This window comes from Alligator sinensis, unplaced genomic scaffold (genome assembly GCF_000455745.1).
Source record: "Alligator sinensis unplaced genomic scaffold, ASM45574v1 scaffold428_1, whole genome shotgun sequence".
Classification (NCBI taxonomy): Eukaryota; Metazoa; Chordata; order Crocodylia; family Alligatoridae; genus Alligator; species Alligator sinensis.
The window spans coordinates 1,911,522-1,932,475 of NW_005841919.1; the positions used below are offsets into that span (position 1 = coordinate 1,911,522).

The 20,954-nt window shown below is 44.2% G+C and overlaps 1 protein-coding gene across 4 annotated transcripts in view; it reads right to left on the reverse strand.

Annotated features, from left to right (window-relative positions):
* Nucleotides 1-20,954, reverse strand: part of COL15A1 (collagen type XV alpha 1 chain) — a 337,165-nt gene that overhangs the window by 276,716 nt on the left and 39,495 nt on the right. For 2 of the 4 annotated variants that reach the window (XM_025198313.1, XM_025198311.1), the window contains exons 1-2: nt 20,188-20,446; nt 19,949-20,031 (exon numbers count right to left, since the gene is read on the reverse strand). In XM_025198313.1, the coding sequence (XP_025054098.1) occupies nt 19,949-20,031; nt 20,188-20,210 (106 nt within the window). In that variant the 5' untranslated portion in view covers nt 20,211-20,446. Of the gene's footprint in view, nt 1-19,948; nt 20,032-20,187; nt 20,447-20,518; nt 20,546-20,954 lie in introns of those variants that run through there. The other 2 variants (XM_025198310.1, XM_006018966.2) reach the window with 2 other exon arrangements.

Consider the following 20,954-nt stretch of genomic DNA (forward strand, 5'->3'; position numbering starts at 1 on the left):
GTTTAAATCTATCCTATCCTGGGGGGGGACCCGGAGTCCTGCCATGGCCGAACGCTGAGCCAGCGGGGCACGGCGGGGAGGGTGGTCCGCCACCGAGCATGCGGAGGGCCCCCCTGCGCTCCCGTGGGACACTGCATCTGTCCCATCATTGCAGTATTCATGAGCCATGCCTGGTACCTTGAAGTTATGTAGAAAAAACACTTAAAACTGTCTATTGCTGAATTGCTGATTCTCTGAATCAGCATCGAATCCAAATCAATGAATTGAATCACTGTCCCCAATTTGGATTTCAGAATCCGAATCAAATACAGCCTGTTTTGCACACCCCTAATAGCCACCAAAGGTCACTCTGCAGAAGTGACAGATCCAGAGTCCCAAAAGGGGATACTGAACTTGCTAGATGAGAAGAATCAAAAAAGTACTTTACTTATAAAACATGAGCATCTTGCAAATCTAAGCTATGCCTCAAGTAAGACCATAATTTAATGTTTTGAGCAGCAAAAATTACAACTGTGTGCTTGGTGATCCTACTGAGGGAATGAATTGAATGGAGCCACTGAAGGAGGAGGCAGAGGTTGAAAAGCCTGGAAGTTGCAAATGCTTGAGGAGTGGGAGGCTGGGAAGTGTGGAGGTGGGAAAGAGGGTGGGGGCAGTTAGTGCTCCAGTGATCTTGTTGAGGATCTATGGGGGTTGTCTTCATTTCCTGTCACACCATGGCCCTCGCCAGTTATGAAATGTAAGGGCGCGTCCAGACAAGCGCAGTCATGTGGTATGTGGCACTGTAAACACATTTGCAGTGCCACATACCGCATAGTGTGGAGTTCTCCATGCTGCTAGTGCATGCTATCCTGGATATGCCCTGGATATCCAGGGGTCAAAAAAACCCCAACAAAACCACAGAAAAAACCCCCCAAAACAGCGCACGCTTAGGCAGCATGTGTTGCTAAAAAGTGGAACCAGGCTGCTCGGAGCCACACTGCAGCTGCTGGCCAGGCTCTGCCCAACAGGATGACACAGGCTGCAGCTCCAGGAGACCCCCAGGACCCCAGGTAAGGCAGCTGAGGCCAGAACAGTGTGGGCCGCAGCCTCCCCTATGCTACCCAGGGCAACTTGCTGTGTGCCAAAGCATGTGTGGCACAGGCGTTCCCCGGGGACAAGAAGCGGCGGTGCAAGGTGTGCCGCCGCTACTTGTCCCTGGGGAACCAAATGTCCATGAACATCTGGACGCACCCTCAGAGTCTGAAGTTCCCGGGGAAGGATGTGATGAAACTGAATCAAGAGGGGCAAAAGATTTTGAGATGTAAATTCTCCCATTCAGTATGCATGTATGGATGGATGGCTCTCACATGCATGGCTCTCATGTACTCAAAAACAGGACCAAAAAAAGAGCTCTGAGGAGTGGAGGCTGCTGCCCAGGAGGTGATGACATGGCTGAGTTTGATGAAGCATTTCCCACGTGGCAAACAATGAGTGCAGTGTTAATCATGCAAGGCCTGAGGTGTTTTCCTGAACCTCCTATACATGGCAGCCTGTCAGCTAAAAGGAATGAAATGAGAGAGGCAATATAGTTCCAATAAACTATAGTCAACGTTAATTACCAGACCGATCCCAGGGACAACTGACAGTCAATGTCTTCCAAGACTAGCATGAACCAAGCCTGGGATATCTCAACTGCATGACACTTTTTCACACTGAGAGGCCAATAACCAAATGTTCTAAGTGGAATGCACATCACTGCTCCAGAAACAGGCTGAGCATTCATCTTATGACAGGCATTCCAGAAACAGCCATGTTGCAGCTCTATGTAGATTTACCCAGTGCCTGTTCCTTTTTCAAAATTTTCCCACTAGAAGGTAAACTAAATAATATCTGAGTTTATGCCATAGTCAAATTTCCAAACCATTATGCAAGAATGACACAAAAAATAGACACCATCAGTTCATTCATTCCTAATGTGAATTATTCTTTTTCTCCAATACACTATAAATAACCTTTGTAACTTTTCCAAATTCAAATGTTACCAACAATTCCATTATAAAGCCCTGAAAGGACTTTAGCTGTGTTCTCCTACAAAATGAATGCCTGGATCTCCATCAGAGTAGTAGTTTGACTCTTAAATATTTCATGAGCATGAAGAAGAACCCATCTCCACCCCACCACTCCCCTGCTCACCCTTATTACACACAGATTATGACTCCATTTTTTGAAATGTCCTTGGAGGGCAAGTACTTTGAGGGAACCAGTGTCAAAGATCTCTGGATTAGGGGTGTCAAACTCATCTGGCCTTGCAGGCTAGATGAGTAGCCTAGGACTGGTCTATGGGCTGGATAAACAGCTCAGGGCCAGTCCCACAAGCTTTCTCCCACTCTTCACCAGATGTCAGATTCTGGTTAGTCCAGGATTGCATTGCACATGGCACCTGCTCTGGTTGGATTGAAACACAAATGGGACATGGTGCCTTCACCAGATGGTCTGGGACAGAGGCCACATGTAACGATGGGGTCAGCACTGGCGACCAGATGATGTGGCTCCACAGGCCAGATCTGGTCTACAGGCTGTCTTTGACACTGCTGCTTTAGAGGAACCTATTGTTATTGGTGGTGGAGTGAGAGAAGAAATGTGGCCTAAAGTATGTGTGGAAGGAGATCAAGTCTCTCTTCAAATATACCTTAACCCTTTGAAGATGTCCTGGGAGCCTACCTACTTCCTTGTGAGATTTCTGCTGTCCAAATAGATATGGAGGATAGCGAAATATTATTTCAAACATCGATTTTTCTGCTCTGAGATATTCTTCAGGCTTTTATGTACATGATGGGGCTGTCAGTAGATATATTCTCTAAAGTGTGATTGATTTATATTAATTCTCACTTTAGGAAATCAGTTAATTTGTTTCAGACCAGCAGTAGCACTGCCAGTGTAATGTACAAAATGGCCCTTGCAAGTTTAAAACTGATAATCTTACTTCAGGGTTCCATAAATAAAATACTTCAGCTGCTTTAACTAGAAAGGATGGTCTCAACTGCACAGCTGGCAAACACTGAATTCTATATCACAAGCTCCCACTTGCTCTGGGGATTTTTCCATCACTGGGTCTCTCTCAACTCTTGTATTCTATTCAAACATAGAGTAATTTACAAAAGCCTTATGCCCTGAAGCAGTGTGAATATTTAGCACTACTGAATTTAGCACTACTGAATTTAAGTTAATAGACTTTGGGTTATCACAAACTTGTGTCCACTGCCTAGATCACTATAGGATTCTGTAAGCAATTGCAGATGCAGAGAAAAATGGTTCACAAAGGGCTGGCAACAGCAATGCTGCAAAGAGGTGGAGAAAAAAAATGCCTGAACTATGTCTATGCATACCCAATGACTGGATTATTTCTACTGAATGGGATTCAAGGCGAGTTGTTTTGTTTTATTTTTTTCTACATTTTTAAACCAATATTTTAAAAGTTATTTCTTGCCATGGAAATTAAACCAAATTAGAAATAACTTGTTTCTGAGAGATTCAGGGCAGGAAAAGAAACTATTTTTAGTTAAAAGAAGAATCTCCTAGAGTAGTTATCCATACCACAAGCCAAATCTGAACAAAACTTTGAGAGTGAATAGTGTGTTTCAAGGGAGACCATCAATTTAAAAATAAAACCTCTGAAAAAAAATTCTTACTATTCTTAAAATTAATACCCAACTTTGCTGTAAGTGACAGATTATAGAAAAAAAATGTTTTTTTCAGGGATCAGAGAGGTTGTTTTTTGTCCAGTTGATAACACTGTGGACTCAAATCAGGATTTTATCAGCATCCCTGGAGCTCTCCACAACTTTCACCATTTCACTACAGTCAGCTTCCTCTGTTTGCATAGATACTTCACTTAGGGAAATTAAACCATTTTAAAATATCATCATAACACCATCCAAACTGAAAGTAGCAGGCCTTGAAATTAGTTCTAAGTATTTTATGGGCTTGATAAGATTTAAGTTGTCAGGTTCCCTTTAAGTCTTCCCCTCTTGTTTTTCATTCCATATGGTTTTGGAGAGAAAGATTGCAGCTACTGCCGAATGTTTGCAATTCCATGAGGAAGTCTGTTCCTGTGGAATTTTTGGCCTCATGAGATGCACATAATGTTGGCTGACTATCTCACAGGACAGTGTAGTTTTATGATATTTCCAGTCCAATTTTACAGCATAAGAGGCACAGCTATGAGACAAATTTCATTCATTTTGGGGTAAGGCAAGTACAACATTCCCATTTATTGAGAGTGTGTTCACCCTTTAGAGACAAGGATAAGTCCAGGTGAACAACTGGAATATAGGACTTGAGCGTGAATCCTTCTATGATATAAAGGGGCAAGTCATGCCTCTGTCTCTGCAAACCCAAAGGCAGAACTGGTGCAGCTCTGTTGTGCTGAGTGCAGAACGCCTTGGGAGCTCTGGTAACGGAGCACTTTACCTGCATACGCAGCATGTAGCTGCAAGGCTTCACTTTGTGTCAGCAAATAAAGGATTGGACAGAGACCAAGCTAAGTAGGGCTGGACCAGCCACAGAGCATCTTTACAGACATACTGCAGGCTAGTGAAGGTGGTGTGTGGTGGGCAGGAAAACAGGGTTATTTACCAGTAGCTGAAGTTCTTTAAAATGAATTGTTTTCAAGACCACTCATAAGTGCATCTCAATGCCATTTGCATGACTGGACACTTTTTTGCCTTAGAGTGTTCCCTAGGATACCCCCCTCCCCACATCTCCTTCTTCCCTTGCACTGAGGGGGATGGAGGGCGGTGTGCACTTCCTGACCCTCGGTTTCCTCCCAGTCAGAGTCCTATTCTACTTTTGACTCCAGGAACGAGGAAAAAGAGGTTGCACAATTCAGATTTTCTACAGACATACATTCTCATTGATGAGTGACTCCAAAGCAGAGTCCACATACATAGACATGTGCCTCAGGGTCCCCAAGGTGAACATCAACTGGAGGACCACTGTGTCAAATGCTGCATCTGTATTAGGGGATTCTTCAATGGCATAATGCTTTGCAAAGATATGAATGGAGCTCCAGGTAGCTGGTATCCAGGTAGCTGCCCTGAGGATACCAGTTATGGCAACACTATGCAGATATCATATGGAAGTATCCAGGGCTCTGGTGGAATGTGCCCTTATTAACAACAATGGTGATTCCACCTCTGTGGTTTGATAGCGTAGCTTTGTACAGCCTGACATCCATTTAGAGCTGATTTGGCTATGCCTTGATATCTCTCAGCTACAGATACAAGCAGCCAAATGGACTTTCTGAACAACTTAGTTCTGTGAAGATAACAGGCCCATGCCCTATTCAAGTCCAGTGTTCTTTTCATTCTTACCGTTCTTTTCATGAGCTCCTGGAAGCCCCTTGTGTCTTTGTGGACCAGGGCATTGACTGCATCGAAAGGATGCATCGAAAGGATTTTCCCATCCTCGCCGCTGATAACAACCATTCACAGCAGTCTGGGGAGAAGTGAAAACATTTCAGGGTATAGGCCCTTAATGCTGATGGACCCTCTGAGTGTGGGGGAGCTGCTGTTTGCCACCTAGTTCCATCACCATGGATGAAATAAGCGGTGATATATGCTCTTCAGGCAACCGGAACTGAACCAGGTCCCTTGACCAGTTGCTCACCCTGCCCTTGGACTCTAAGTTGTGCAGCACTGAGAAGTCTTGATCTGAGCCTCCCTGAGCTTCCATGGAAATCCTGCAGGGCTGAGAAGTCTTACGGTTAGATGATGGCAATGGAGCTGGAGTTCTTGGTTCTTCATGAGTCTTATCTGTTGCCTGCATGGGCCAAGAGATTTCAGAGGTTCTTTATCCCTCAAGCAGACTCTTGCTGGGCTGAGGGGGAACTCCTCTTCCAGTGCCATAAGGAAGAAAAGGACAATTTCCTAAGTTTTTCTCTGATAGGTGATCTGCATCGAGATCAGAATTGTTGAGTAGGCATTCATTTCATTAAGACAGAGGATGATGCTCCACAATGGCCACAAATGTGGATGGGCATAGCTTGCTACTCCAAGGCTCTTGACCCTGGGTCTGACACAGAACTGAGGAACATATCTGGGAGAAAAAAACAAAGACTATATTCCCCTTCCTTTCTTTCCCCCTCTTGAATGGCTCACAGATAGCACAGATGTTAGGGGATCTGGGTCTCAGACCAGACAGACATCTTGCATGGTCATCTGAAGCTGGGATTAGGCCACCACAAGATGAACCCTGGAGGCTGAACCATCCTGGGTATGGTCGTCTTCCAATACTGCTACCCCTGCCTATTCAACAAAGACTGCGATGATTCAACCCAGGTAAGTGGGAGAAGGCCAGGCAGTTCAGTCTCTGTGGTAGAGTCAATATGGCATCACCACGGGAAGCCAGTGATTGGGGGTGAGGGGAAGGTACCAAGCAGTGCTGAGCTGAAGCTTGAAGGCTGTAGGCTGATCCTCAATAAAGAAATGTAGGAAAAAATAGGTCTCTGTACTTTGGCACCCTTTCTGGTTCAGGCAAGGTGCTTTCTGGCAGAAGCTGTTGAAAAGTGAATACTTTTGGTTATTCCTGAAGCATGAAAGCATCAGGAACTCCGAAGGAGGAGTTCTCCATCTCTAGGCAGGTGGTTGAAAGAAACAGAGGCACAGGAAGTGTGCACCACCCTTGCCCCCTTAATGAGGGGGCAAAAGGGACGGTAGGATTAAATCACACTCTATAGATACTTCTAGGGCCAAAAAAGCATCTGGTCAAAGCACAGGGTAGGAGAGTATGGGTAAACTGGTACTCAAAGGAGAAATTCTTCTTGTCTGTGCCCTACAAAGTAACACACAGCCTAGTACATGGACCATGCAATGCTGCCTAGGGTGAGTGCATATTGTGTAAGCTTAATTTTACCACTGTATCAAACTTTAAAAGTGCTTAAGTGAAAACAACTTAATTTTTCTACTACAGTAAAATCTGTTATCCGCTACTTCATCAACTGGAATACTCTCTATTAACCGAAGTTTCTGGCTGGCTGGCCAGGCACGGGGGGAGGGGAAGGAAGAGAAGGGGAGAGGGGCGTGGGGGAAAGCTTGCACACAGCCACCACCCGCATTGAGTTATTTCAGATGATCAGAGTTTTTACATAATTGGCAATCCCCTTACCCCAGGGATGCCGGATAATAGAGATTTTACTGCGTTTGGTTGCAAAGAATCCAATATACTATATGTCCCAGAGTACTGACTAAATAGCCTTCTCCAAACAATGTCATGGAAAAGGCAACTGGGAGACAATTATTGATGACCTAGAGGAAGTTAAGCTGGAAAATGTCACTATAAAAGACTCTCTTATCAAAGTACAGTTCTGATTCTTATATTATCAGCTTTGTTTGGAAAAAAAAACTTGCTAGAATCAAGGATAGGGGAATACCAAATTCACCATCCTTCTGGTCAAGGAGTACAGTAGAGGCATAGTACAGCTGCATGTTTGCAGAGATACTGCATGAGATTGGTTTAGAAGGGTAGACTGAACTTTGCACAGGGAGCTATGCCAAGTTTCTTAGATTCTTTGAACAACTTAGGCCTAATTACTAAGTATATTGTATTGATTTCCTAACAGCAAACATTAAAAAAAATTAAAAGAAAAACCAATGAAGAGAAAAAGGCATAGAATATAGCTTATAACTCAGTTTTTCTAATGCCTTGGCACGTGTGCCATTGCCTTAATCAATGAGCATTTATACCATTGGAGATATAATTTAAAGTTGTATTATATATATGTTGGCTTGCTAAACACCAACACCAGTCTCTGGCATTGTTACACGGTATTTCAAGTGCATGCCAATATGCCTTCCAGTTGCTACTGAAGCAGGGACCCAAATGCAGACTTGTTTTTGCAGAAACTGGACTTAAATAATGAGCAGCTGGGCCTAGCTTTCTTTTCCTAATGTAACTGGTAAAGTTCACAGGATAAAGTTCTTCCTGGAAACTGCCAAGAACACTGAAAATGCAGTGTTAGAGTTTTATGCTGCAAGAAAATAAGTAAACACTGAATAAATAAAGCACACAAAAAGCAAAAATGAGCACTGACTCACTTTCTAGGCAAAAGACTTTGGATGAACTGTTCAAATACAATAACATGACGATAGTTGGTCTAATAAAAGATATCAGATTTACCCAAATAGTTGGTCTAATAAAAGATTATTGGATTTACTCAAATAGTTGGTCTAATAAAAGATATCAGATTTACCCAAAGAACCTTGTCTGCCACTCTCCTTAGACCAACGTGGCTACAACAACCAACACCCTTGGATGAAGTATGCTGTTTTTATAGGAGGTAATTCTAGTCTTTGTAGAATTTACCATACTTTTCAGCTATCGCACAAAGTAGAAGGGAAGTAGTGAACTCCTATTCCCTTGGAGTTTCCACATGGTGTGAGCTCGCTACAAACCGGCAGAGATCTGGTGGATTTTTTTCCCTTTCCCTGCAGCATGCTGGTGGTACAGTTATGTTAAGAGGTAGAGTCTCTACCTTGAGTCATTGGTCATATGGTGGGAGCACAGGAGCCCCACAATGTATCCTGACTAATGCCTGATATGTGGAGGATGGGAGGGATTCATGAGACAACAACAGTTATTGAATGAGTAAGAAAAAAACCTTTGATTTTATGGAGAACTAATACAGAATAGAACCTTCAGCTCTTCCTGATCCCCAGGGTTCCTCGCCCAATACTACCCATTGTAAGGGACCATTCCTAAATTAAAATATTTTATTTGCATATCCCTACAGGGTCAGGAAGATATTGCTCCCTTTCCCAGTGTTTAATGAATAATGTTGTGTCCTGCTATTTAAATCTATCCTGTGGCTTGAGGAAGCTGTACAACATACAGTTGTACAGCTTCCTCAAGCCACAGTTACTCCCTTGCTAATAGGCTGAAATATTCAGCTAAAAGTTCCCATTCCCATAAATGTCTTTCCAGCCCTTTGCCCCTGATCAGATGTGCACTTGACCCAGCCCACGATAATGGTAAGTGATAAGCTGTATATTGTTATGTGTTATAAAATGCCAGTGCTCAAATACTGCAGAAGGTACCTCCTACACAAGACTTTTCTGGCACCCTATACTACAGTATGAAGCTTGACAAACACTTAAGGCAGTAGCATGACCTTCAGTGGCTATGCATAGGGTGTGCATGGGGATGCATGTGCATCCCCTGAGAGCACTGGGGCACCCTCTGACAGCCAGCACTCCTTACTTAGGCATCCCCTGAGTGCCGGTGCCCCCCCGTGAGTGCCGGCCAGGGAGTGGGCTCCAGGTCAGCACAATTGGCTGCAGCAGACCCCCCCACCCCCTGGGTCACTGACTGGTCGCTGAGGGGGCATGTGCCCCCCCCTGACTCAGGAGGCACCAGTCGCCCATGATGACATTCATGACAACATGCTTGTTACTACTGTTGCTTAAATGATATTCCTTGTGTTGCAGGACCTGCAGGTGAGCCAAGGGGTTGCAATGGATATTTCAGGCTATTCTGGCAGAGCAAATACAGCACAACTCATTTCAGCAGCATGTGTACTAACATAAGATCTTAGTTTAGCTCAGAAACCTGATGTGACTTTCTATATTCAACTTATGCCTGCCTGGTAGCTGTGGAGCTGAATGCAGATGAAGGCAGCTATTATGATATTATACACTCATTCAAACTTTCTTATTTGTTTTCCCTCAAGAGGCCTCAAGAAAGAACTTTCTGCTGCCCAGCTGAGTAATTTAGGAAACATTCAGTTTATTGTCCTGAAGAATTACTACACAGCACCACGTACACTAATTGATTTAGAAAAGCAAATAACAGAACAATCTCCATTTAGTAAATTTGTTCCACAGGTGTTATTGGACACCCCAATTATTTGTACAGATTACTCAAATCAATTTTCTAACATAAATTGGCTCTGTGCTGTTTAGAAAAGCATTTTAACAGCTATGAAATCAGGCTCCACTTTACATTAACAACTCACACAGCTGGTAACACCCTGCAGACATATTTTAAAGATAGGCAGTGGTTTGTTTAATTTTGATGGCAGTACAACTTGACAATGTCCAAATGTTCATTTTAGAACAGGAACATGAATTAGGGCATCTACACTATCTGCATGAAACACTATGCTCTTTGCAGCCAAATTTATGGAAGTCAGCCTTTCTTTCTTGAAAAGGAATCGGAGGTAACAGGCCATTCCTATCACCATTTACATGAGCACAGATGTGAACAGCAAGGTTTTGGTGCATATGTAATTACTGTTTAAGAGCATTCTTTTTTATGGCAACTGCATTGGCACATTATGAACAAAAACATAATCTGCTTACATATAGGAATCACACTAAGGTGACCAATAGGCAATGGACGTCAATCATTAGGATTTTTTTCATTACAACCTAGGGTTCAGTAATGCAAAGTTTATGTCAACAACCTAATGATAGCCATTCTGTATACAGAGATCCAAGGAAAAAGACAAATATTTACTTTCTGTGAACTTGTTGAGCTTATTATTTGGAGCAGGCAAACACTGCATAGCTTTGCTACTAATAAAATCCAGATGTTGATGGGAAAACTTTAATTTGTTTTAAAAAGAAGAAAAAGGATTTAAACCTAAGATAAATGGGAAACTACATAGTGCATCTAATTAGCAGCAACTCCCTTTCCCTAGAAGTATTTAAATAAGCCTTTTATTTTTTAAAGGTAGTATGAACTATGCAATGCCTCTTTGGTTGTTAAATTCTGCACATCACTTAGATGTACTTAGATATTCTGATACAATACAGTTGTAATGCAACTCCATTAGGTTACCAGAGCAACATCAGTCTCAGAGAAGTTCCACTCGCTTGCATTTTACCCTGCCTGACTCAGCATTAGTTTACTATTCCAAATCTGCCTCCAAATTTGGATAATGGAACACAGCTATGGAATATGCTGAGCACCTTGCACTTACGTATAGTAACCAATGCCACATATTAAATGTTAATTTAATTTAATGTTATATTAAATGTTAATTTAATATGATTTGACAGCCAAAAGCTTAGCTATGAGATAAACCAGGAAGTCAGCTGACTGTAAGGGGCAGGGCCTGGCTCTTATAAAGCCCAGGAGCTGAGGCCAGAGGTAGTTCCCTGCCAGCAGCCAGAGAGGCAGGAGCGCCCTAAACCAGGATGCAAGAAGAAGCCTGACTGCAGGTACAGTGTAACCTGAGTAAAGGATGGCAGCTCTGTGACGTTTGAGCAATGTTGTTATAGCCGGGCGGCTTATGTTTAAGTTGTAGCCAAGAGGCTTGAGTTTATGTTGCTATTTATTACACCGGTGGTTTGGGTGAGGTATTAGGGGTTGGAGGAGGCCTCATAGGGGACCCACAGTAGCATGGGGACCCCAGCGCCAGTAAGGGCGTGGTGTACGGGGTGCATAGACCCCAGCCCCAGGAGAGGGGCAGCATTCCTGAGAAGGCCCAGTGTGGCCACGGAGAGCCCCAGGAAAGGGGCGGCATTACCGAGAAGGCCCAGGGTGGGCCCCGGAGAAGGGGGCAGCAATGCGGTGGGCCCCGGAGAAGGGGGTAGCAATGCGGTGGGCCCCCAGGGAGTGCGTAGCATTGTGGTGAACCCTGGAGAAGGGGACAGTATTACTAAGGAGGCCCCAGAGAGGGCAGCACTGCAGAGAAGCCCCTGAGAGAAGAGGATGGCTTTACAGAGGAGCCCCGAGAGAGGGCAGCACGATAGGGAAGGCCCTGTGAGAGGGCAGCGCGATAGGGAAGGCCCCAGAGGAGGGCAGCAAAACTGAAGAGGGGCAGCATTGTGGAGAAGGCTCGAGAGAGAGGGCGGAAAGAGACAGGGCCACGGAGGGCCCAAGCGCCAAAAGAGATTGTAGACCTGGACAGAACAACGTCCATTCCAGCTGTGAGGCTTGGGGTGTGGTATAAGGGGTGGTTGGAGCTACGCATAGCCCATAAGGCTAGGGTGCCCCAAAGCACCCATTTGCTGGACAAGACCCACAAGGGGCCCGGGAGTCCATGGGGACAGAAGTCGCAACGAACCGTGTCCAAGAAGACGTAAGGCAGCCTCCCAAACTTATCTAAACAGCAAAGACGTGTCGAGCGAGAATTAGAGGGTGCCCTTGGGCCGACTTGGCACGGAGGAAGGGGCCTTAAGGAGATCACAGCCCTCCTGGAGGACCCCACCCATGAGAGAAGGGTTTCTATAAGCATGTCGGTAGCAAGAGGAGGATCAGGGAAAGTGTGGGTCCCTTACTGAAGGGAAGAGGCAACCGTGTGACAGAGGATGCAGAAAAGGCTGAAGTGCTCAATGCCTTTTGTGCCTCAGTCTTCACAGGCAAGGTCAGCTCCCAGACTACTTCACTGGGCAGCACAGTTTGGGGGGGAAGTGAGCAGCCCTCAGTGGTGAAAAAACAGGTTGGGGAATTACCTAGAAAAGGTGAACATGTACAAGTCCTTGCGGCTGGATGGGATGCACCCGAGGGTACTGAAGGAGTTGGCTGATGTGATTGCAGAGCCATTGTCCAGCATCTCTGAAAACTCATGGGAATCAGGAGAGGTCCCGGATGACTGGAGCAGGGCAAACATGGTGCCCATATTGAAAAAAGGGAAAAAGGGGGATCCAGAGAACTATAGACCAGTCAGCCTCACCTCAATCCTTGGAAAAATCTTGAAGCAGATCCTCAAGGAATTCATTTCTAAGCACTTGGAGGAGAAAATGCTGATAAGGAACTATCAGCATGGATTCACAAGGGGCAAGTCAGGGCTGACCAACCCGATTGCCTTCTATGATGAGATGCCTGGCTCTGCGGATGTGGGGAGACTGGTGGATGTGTTGTACTTTGGCTTTAGCAAGGCTTTTGATATAGTCTCCCACAACATTCTTGCAGGCAAGATAAGGAAGTATGGGCTGGATGAATGGACTGTAAGGTACATAGAAAACTGACTGGAGCATCAGGGTCTGAGAGTACTAAATGATGATTTGATGTCTAGTTGGCAGCTGGTATCAAGTGGAGTGCCCCAAGGGGTAGTCCTGGGGCCTATTTTGTTCAATGTCATCATCAGCGACCTGGAAGATGGCATAGAGTGCACCCTCAATAAGTTTGCAGATGACACCAAGTTGGGGGAAGTAGTAGATACACTGGAGGGTAGGGCTAGGATTCAGAGTGACCTAGACAAATTGGAGGATTGGGCCAAAAGTAATCTCATGAGGTTCAGCAAGGACAAGTGCAAAGTCCTGCACTTAGGACGGAACAATCCCATGCACAAGTACAAGCTGGGAGCTGACTGGCTGAGCAACAGCTCTGCAGGAAAGGACCTGAGGGTTATAGTGAGCAATAAGCTATTATTAAGCAGTGAGCCTTTATTGCCAAGAAGGCTAGCTGTATACTGTGTTGCATCGGTAGGTATGGTGCCAGTAGGTCAAGGGAAGTAATTATTCCCCTCTATTCAGCACTGGTGAGGCCACATCTGGAGTACTGTGCTCAGTTTAGGCCCCCCACTACAGAAAGAATGTGGAAAAATTGGAGAGAATCCAACAGAGGGTGACACAAATGGTGAGGGGGCTGGGGAACATGACTTATGAGGAAAGACTGAGGTAACTGGGCTTATTGGGTATATATACATGCCACAGCGTTTGATCCTCATTAATTTACCACGCCTTAATTTTTAACCCAGGTTATTTTGCTGTGTCGAGTTTGTGTTTGCATACCACAGGCTTTTGAACAAGTTAAGTCTCATGTGTAATTCCACATGGATTCCAGCAGGGGGAGGCAAATACTAATCGACCCCCAGTAATGTCTTTCCTAATGAATTACAACAGGAGGCACAAGTAAACCTGTCTCCACAGTCCCCACCCCCTGCCACCCATCCCCCACCAGGAGCCTCATGCTAAGTCCTCCCTCCCAGCCCACTTGGGTATAGTCACTCCAAAACCCTGTCACTTGCACCTGCCTAGGCTTGTGCCAGTCTCCCAGTAGGCAACCCCATGATGATCGTGATGACAAACCGTGTGAATCATCCCCTCCCCTCCCTTTCCCTGCCCCCCCCAAAGTAATGAGATTTTATATACATGGATTTTTTTTTTTTATTATATAACTGATATGATATCTGTACATTTCTGAGTTGAGAGTAGTGGGTGGGTGATGGCAAATGTAGGGGGTTGAGAGGAGACTAGTCTAGAGAAGAGGAGACTGGGAGGAGATTTAACAGCAGCCTTTAACTACCTGAAAGGGGTTTGAAAGAGGATGGAGGTAGACTGTTCTCAGTGGTGGCAGATAACAGAACAAGGAGCAATGGTCTCAAGTTGCAGAAAGGGAAGTTTAGGTTAGATATTAGGAAGAATTTTCTCACTAGGAGGGTATTAAAACACTGGAACAGGTTATCCAGAGTGGTTGTGGAATCTCCATCCTTGGAGGTTTTCACAGCCCAGCTAGACAAAGCTTTGGCTGTGATGATCTAGTTGGGGCTGGTCCTGTTTGTACAGGGGGTTGGACTAGAACTAGATGACCTCCTGAGGTCCCTTCCAACCCTAATTTTCTATGATTCTGTCTCAGCCTGGCAGACTGCAGACTGACACTCACCACTCCACCCTTTATGCATGCAACTTGCTTCCTCCTCTGACAACCCTTCCTTCACTGCACCTGTTTCCCCTCTATGGAGTGACACAGAACTTCAAGGGCATAAGGAGGTAGTACAGACCACACACATCTTTACAGTCCCCAAGATCAGAGGCTGTGACTTACGTTGATCATGCAAGAGGGAGAAGGTAACTAGTACTTCAAGTTCAGTGTTTCTACCTTGGGTCCAGGAAGTCAGGATGGGGCAAATGCCCCAAGGTTGATGTATTTATCCTCTTCAGTGCAGATGCCCCCAGAAGACACTTCTGTCTGGCTTTCAAGCAACACTACCAACTGCTTCCAAACTGTCTGACTTGGCCAACCACACTTCCCATGTAGCCCCACTGAACTGGGTTCCAAGTCACTGTATCCAGAGGTTTGCAAGCTGTAACAGATGGGCCATTGATTTTTCTACTTCCTCACTTTGCCTTCCTTTCTCTCCTGTGGTAGAATTACTTCATATAGAGTAATCCATAGAGCATGGATTTCCAAACATTTTTTTAGTCTAAGTACCCCCGGCAGCCAGATGCTGAGCAGGGGGAGTGGGGAGGGTGGTGAACAGCCGGATGCTGAGTGGGGAGGTGAGGATGGCGCACGGGCAGGTGGGGACGAAGCACGACTGCCTCCCAGAAGCAGGGCCAGGGCAGGGTGAGGGCAGCAGTGCCTCTCTGCGGGGTGAGGAAGCTCACCAGGCTGCTGCATGGCAGCAGCCATTGTCACATGCGAGCTTCCCTGCCCTGCAGAGGGGCGCCGCTGCCCTAGCCCCACCCTGGCCCTGCTCCTGGGAGGTGGCAGTGCTCTGTCCCTGCCCACCTGCGCATACCCCCTAGGACTGGTCTAAGTACCCCCCCACCAAGGGATACACATACCCCCGGTTGGCAACCCCTGCCACAGAGGACAATATATGCATATAAGAAGTGTGTGCAAATTCCTACTAAGAAATATGCTATAACATAATAGCTTCTCAATAAAGTATTCAGTATATGGTCTGACTCTGGATTGAAGCCACTGCTTCCTTGTAGTGAGAGAAGAGAGGTCAAGCAGCAGCTGAAGGCGAAATCTAGCTATTCAGTGAACAGAAGAAGCCTGGGAAGCAACAATCCTTAAGGAGACTTGGGGGTAAGAGTGGACAGATAACAAGTTAAGTAGGTGTTTACAGTGTAACCTGGCAGAAGGCTACATACAATGTGTCTTCTCTGTATAAGCTAGCTACTGAGCTACAGTTAGTTACCTGCTTTAGGGCTGTTTTGGTTGCACAACACTGTGCTTGGTCTCCCTGCTGTTAATAGGTATGTACAGAGAAACACAAGAATTTGGCTAAATTGCATCCAGTTTGGGCACTCGATTGGTTAAAGTGGGCATGATTTTACCATGCACCATATAGTGAGGTTGGAGTGTTGTAGCCATCATTAGAAGATACCATATTTTCTTGCATACAACACGTCCTTGAATCAAATACATGCCTTGTTTTTGAAAGGCATAATCCAGGAAAAAAAGATATCTTACCTTAAAAGCCTCTGCCAGCGGAGAAAGAGAAATTATCCATAGCCAGCAGTTAGGGAGCCCTGCCTACAGTTTTACTTTTCCTCATGTTTTTCTCCTGGCAGAGGCTTAAGCAGCAGTGGTGTTACTGTATTCCCTTGAATCTAATGTGCACTCCAATTTCCATCAGCTGAATTTTGGAGGAAAAAGGTGAATGTTGTATGCAAGAAAATATGATATTACCAAACAAACCTCACACGCCACACAAATACATTGCAAGGTTCCTAGGTGCTGCACTACTACTGTTGCTACCACCAATATACTGTACAATATGGAACAACGGAACTGAACTAGAAGACAAAGCAGCTCTCTTCTACCTCTGTCCTCTAGGATTTTGTAAGATCAAGACATTAATAAATATTATTGGCAAGCTTTTGCAGCAGAGGAGTATTAGAACTTCACTTTCATGGCATGAACCCATTACTTTTGATAAAGCTTTCTGAATTTACAGTTGCTAAAGATCTGAGATTAAAGTGTTTATGTAGTGTATCGCTTGTAATTAAATTCTTATTTGCAATAAGCATTGTTTAATTTCCTTCTCTGAGCTTAAACTAAATTCAAAGTACCATACTGTGCATGGCTACAGTACTTAACCTTTCAGTGCCCCTTTTAAGTTGGCAGAAAAACAGTTGGCATAGTAAGTAACAAGTCACAAGAAGAAAAGTATTTCTGTATAACCATTGCACCCCTAAAGCAGACTACTGGACATCAGAACAAAGGTTCAATAGTCAGAAACTAGGTGCATCTACACATGCGCTTTACTGCAGAGTTGCCTAATTAGCTCTGAAGTAAAGCATCACCATCTACACATGCAACCCTATTAGGACATAGGGAACTAATTACCTGCACTGTAGGATAGTGCTGTCCAGGACAAGTACTATCCTACAGCACATTTATTTAGTGCACTGAAATGCACATGTAGATGGTGGCTAGGGCTGGCTGGCAAATGAGGGTGCCTACTAGCTAGCTTCACACTGTAGCACCCTTGTGCTCCAGCCAGGCCTCCTGCAGCATGTTGAACTAGGGTGGTGCAGCTTCAGGCTGGCAGGCTGTCCCCCCAGACCCACTGCCGGCCAGAGCTGCTCTGCCCTGCCTCAATGTGCTGTACTCCTGGGCATACATGTAAACACTGTGCCTAGGAGCAATAAACTCTAGTGCAGGGGTTCCCAACATTTTATGCCACAGCTCAGCAAACTGCAGCCTGGAAGTGGCTGTGGCCCAGCAAATCATGGCCCAGCAGTCACAGCCAACTGCAGCTGGAATTTCTGGCTGAAAGACAGGTGAGGATACGCCCACCCCCAGGCAGGGGGTGGGCCAAACCCTGCACTGCCGTGGGCCCTGTAGAAGGAGCCGCGGCCTCTCTGTCTGGCTCTGTGGGACCGTGGTTTGCCGGTCCGTGGCCACTTCCGGTCCAGCAGCCGACCGTGCTGCAGACCAGCAGCTGTCCTGCTGTGGCCCAGCACCGGGCCACAGCCTGGGGATTGAGAACCCCTGCTCTACTGCATACTGTGCCAGAGTTTATTGCTACGTGCTAACTGAATGTGTAGATGCACCCACAAACAACTTACAGTTTCTTGATGTTTATAGAATAGAATAATTAAAGAAGATAAAATCTAGGCTAGGGTAGTTCTTGGGTTGATTGACCACAAGGATGTTGTAGTAAGATCATAGAGCAGTAGCCTCAATGGTTCAGGGAATATGTGAGAAGAAAGTCTTATTTAAATGTCTTTATTTGAACCAACCATATAGCTGAGAGATGCTAAAAGACCTTTCAGCTAGTTGGAAAGCTGAAAAAAATGACAGCATTTTAGTGTCGTTTCAGAAGTAAGCAAACAAATCATACAGGGAAAGATATATATTTATCAGGATAACAGAACTACATCATCTCAAAACTTAATGGAAGAAGATTTTCCAGTCAGCTGAACTAGTCTTATGTATCAGCACATTCTTTTATACAAACACATTTGAGATTTGAATGTAATGTCTACCAAACAGTGAAACACCTGGAAGCATTGATTTATAGGTTTGATTCTGTAAAATGCTGAGGATGCTGAACTCACAACGATGTCAGGTACATGTACCTAGTGGGCGTGTCAAGACATGCACATGTAATACACATTAGCCCAATTTAAGGTGAATTAAGGGCATGCGTCTATATGCACACACCCTTAATGCACTTTAAAACTGGTAATTTTAGGCTATTCGAGTCTAAATTTGATACCTGCATAAAGCAGATATCAAATTTATGCGTGAATAGCTAAGCTGCATTAGCACACATGCAGATAGGTTAATACGCATTAATGGGGGGGAGGGGTCAATGGATGGACACTACGCTAATGCGACTTAGTGTTACCTTAATGTGCGTTAGGCATGCATAAATACATGTGTAGACACTCCCAGTAGTATGCAGGACTGTGCACCTTTTAAATCATTTCTTGTTTTGATTTGTTGGCAGATTTATGAGTATATCTAGCTGTTGCGAAAGCATAAAGCATTTTGAGTATTATCACTCTTTAACTCATAGCTATAATCATTTACGAGTTTCTATTTATACGCTTTTATGTACCAGATACCTTCATCTGGCTATCAAGTCCAATTTAAGCTTTATAATTATTTTTATTGTATTTAGCATTGCATAAGAAATAAATCTTCACCTCATACTTTAAGTTTGATCCTAACAGCATATTTAACATGCAGCATATATAAATAAAAATGGAATTCATGCCACATTGCTCTATTTCTCATAATTTTTCCTTGTTTCTGAATTAATAAACTACATGTAACACCTAATATGTGATCAATATGTAAATATTTCACAATTAACATCTGTTGCCATGTGGTATCTCCCTTTTAGGGAAATGAAAGACATAACTGACTGGAATTTTGGCTGTGACATTGCCAAAAATGGATGGCATGCTTCAGCTGAAAAAAAGAGTTTTGAGGAATACCCAAGTTTCTGTATGCTGGATAAATTACTGACTGTAGTACTTTTCTGATGATTCTGTCACCTAATATCTAAGTGAAGTTTATATAATTGGGATTCTGTTTAAAAGAAAGAAGTAAACTTTGTTTAAGGTATACTATTGTCCACTTTACAAATCAAACATTTCAGTGCTTATTGGCATGTAGTAGTATGTAAACACTTAAATCAATGCAGTATACTGCTAGACTTTATTATTAGTACAATCTGAAAGTTTTAGCTGTGTTTCACAAGCACATTTTATATGCATACAAAAAGAGATTTTTCATCATGAGAAATGCAAAGGTGCAGGGCTGGGGTATTGTTTTGTTATGCCAGCATAACAATAAATTGAGAGAGAGTCCAACCTGCTGAGGAGTTTCTGGAGCAAAATTCCTATACACCCAGGGAAAAAATCACATTAGAGCTTGGAGATCATACACACCTAGCGAACCCTTGATAACTCCAGTCATACAAATCAAAATCCATCCTAATGGATTCCTAATACCTTTCCATGTATTTGCATATCCAAGTATGTTTTGTAGCCTCTAAACAGCAAACAAAATTTGCCTGTTGCTATCTGCAATTATACTGAGAGAGCTGCATCATGAAATCTCTTACATTTGGGGACCAACCTATTTATTTTAGCCCCTTTCCAGAATGAACAGCAGTTACGACTCTTCACTTGCACCAACCTCCCAAAGAGAAATTGCAGCCAGCTGAGACATTCAAAACTTGAAATGAATGGAAACTTTCCACATTAGGAATGTCTATTTCAAAATAAACCCTTGCCCTCAATGTAAGAATTGATTTGGAGTTTCTTACCTTCTATGACCTGAGCTGATAAAACAACAGGGAGCGATGAACTCAAGAGCACTAGTAGCAAATTCCAGGACCACCAGTAATTCCTGGAGCAGATTTGCCAGAAAGAAGGGGGAAAAAGAAAGAAAGAATAAAAAGAGAGAAATGAAAAGGGGGGGGGGGGCAGAGAGAGAGAGATTGAGAGAGATGAGACTAAAATTATCAGTGCAGACATGCAAAAAAAGAAAAGTAAAAGTTCTTACCATGAGTGCATCTTTTTAAACATTGCCGAAAGACCTGAATTGGAAAAAATGTTCAGTGATCATGAATTTGTCCTTATGAAAAGAAAATATTAATAAAAATTGGAGTCTGCTGTCTCCTACAACGTTCAGACACAAGTGGAACAAAGGCAGCTCTCAGGCTCTCTCAGTGACTCATTGCAATCAGTGTTCCAACACTGAAATCTGACTCCTTGTAGATTTTCCTCTCAGACCACCGCCTTAAACTCCTGAGTCTGGTCCCCGTTCTTTATTAATGGAGATCCCCTTATCCTACACCACCTTCCATCAAACTACAGTACACGCTACTGCATACCAGAATAATTTCTCTGCACTCCTTCCTTTCCTCCACTCATCACCTCCGCTCTCCTGTCCAGTAAAGCATGACCTCTAACATCCTCCCATCCAACATATACAGCTAACATTATGCGTCTCTGTAAGGAATTCGACACTTCACCAGCACATCAGGTTGGCCAAACTATAACATAAGGAAACTTTGAAGTAATGTACAAAACAGAGGAACCCCAGTTAAAAGAAGATAAAAGGTGTTCTTTGAGATGTGTTGTCTATACACACATTCTTGCACTCCCAAGTCTCTGACCAGAGATTTCTTATTTCAGCAGCATCTATAGTAGGTGTTCCAGACCCTTCCTGCACCAAGGGAATAAAGGGAAAAGCATTCCTTCCCAATTTTCAGTTTCCTCTCAGCTGCTAAGTTTCAGACGGACCAACTACAAGGAAGAGAGGAAGAG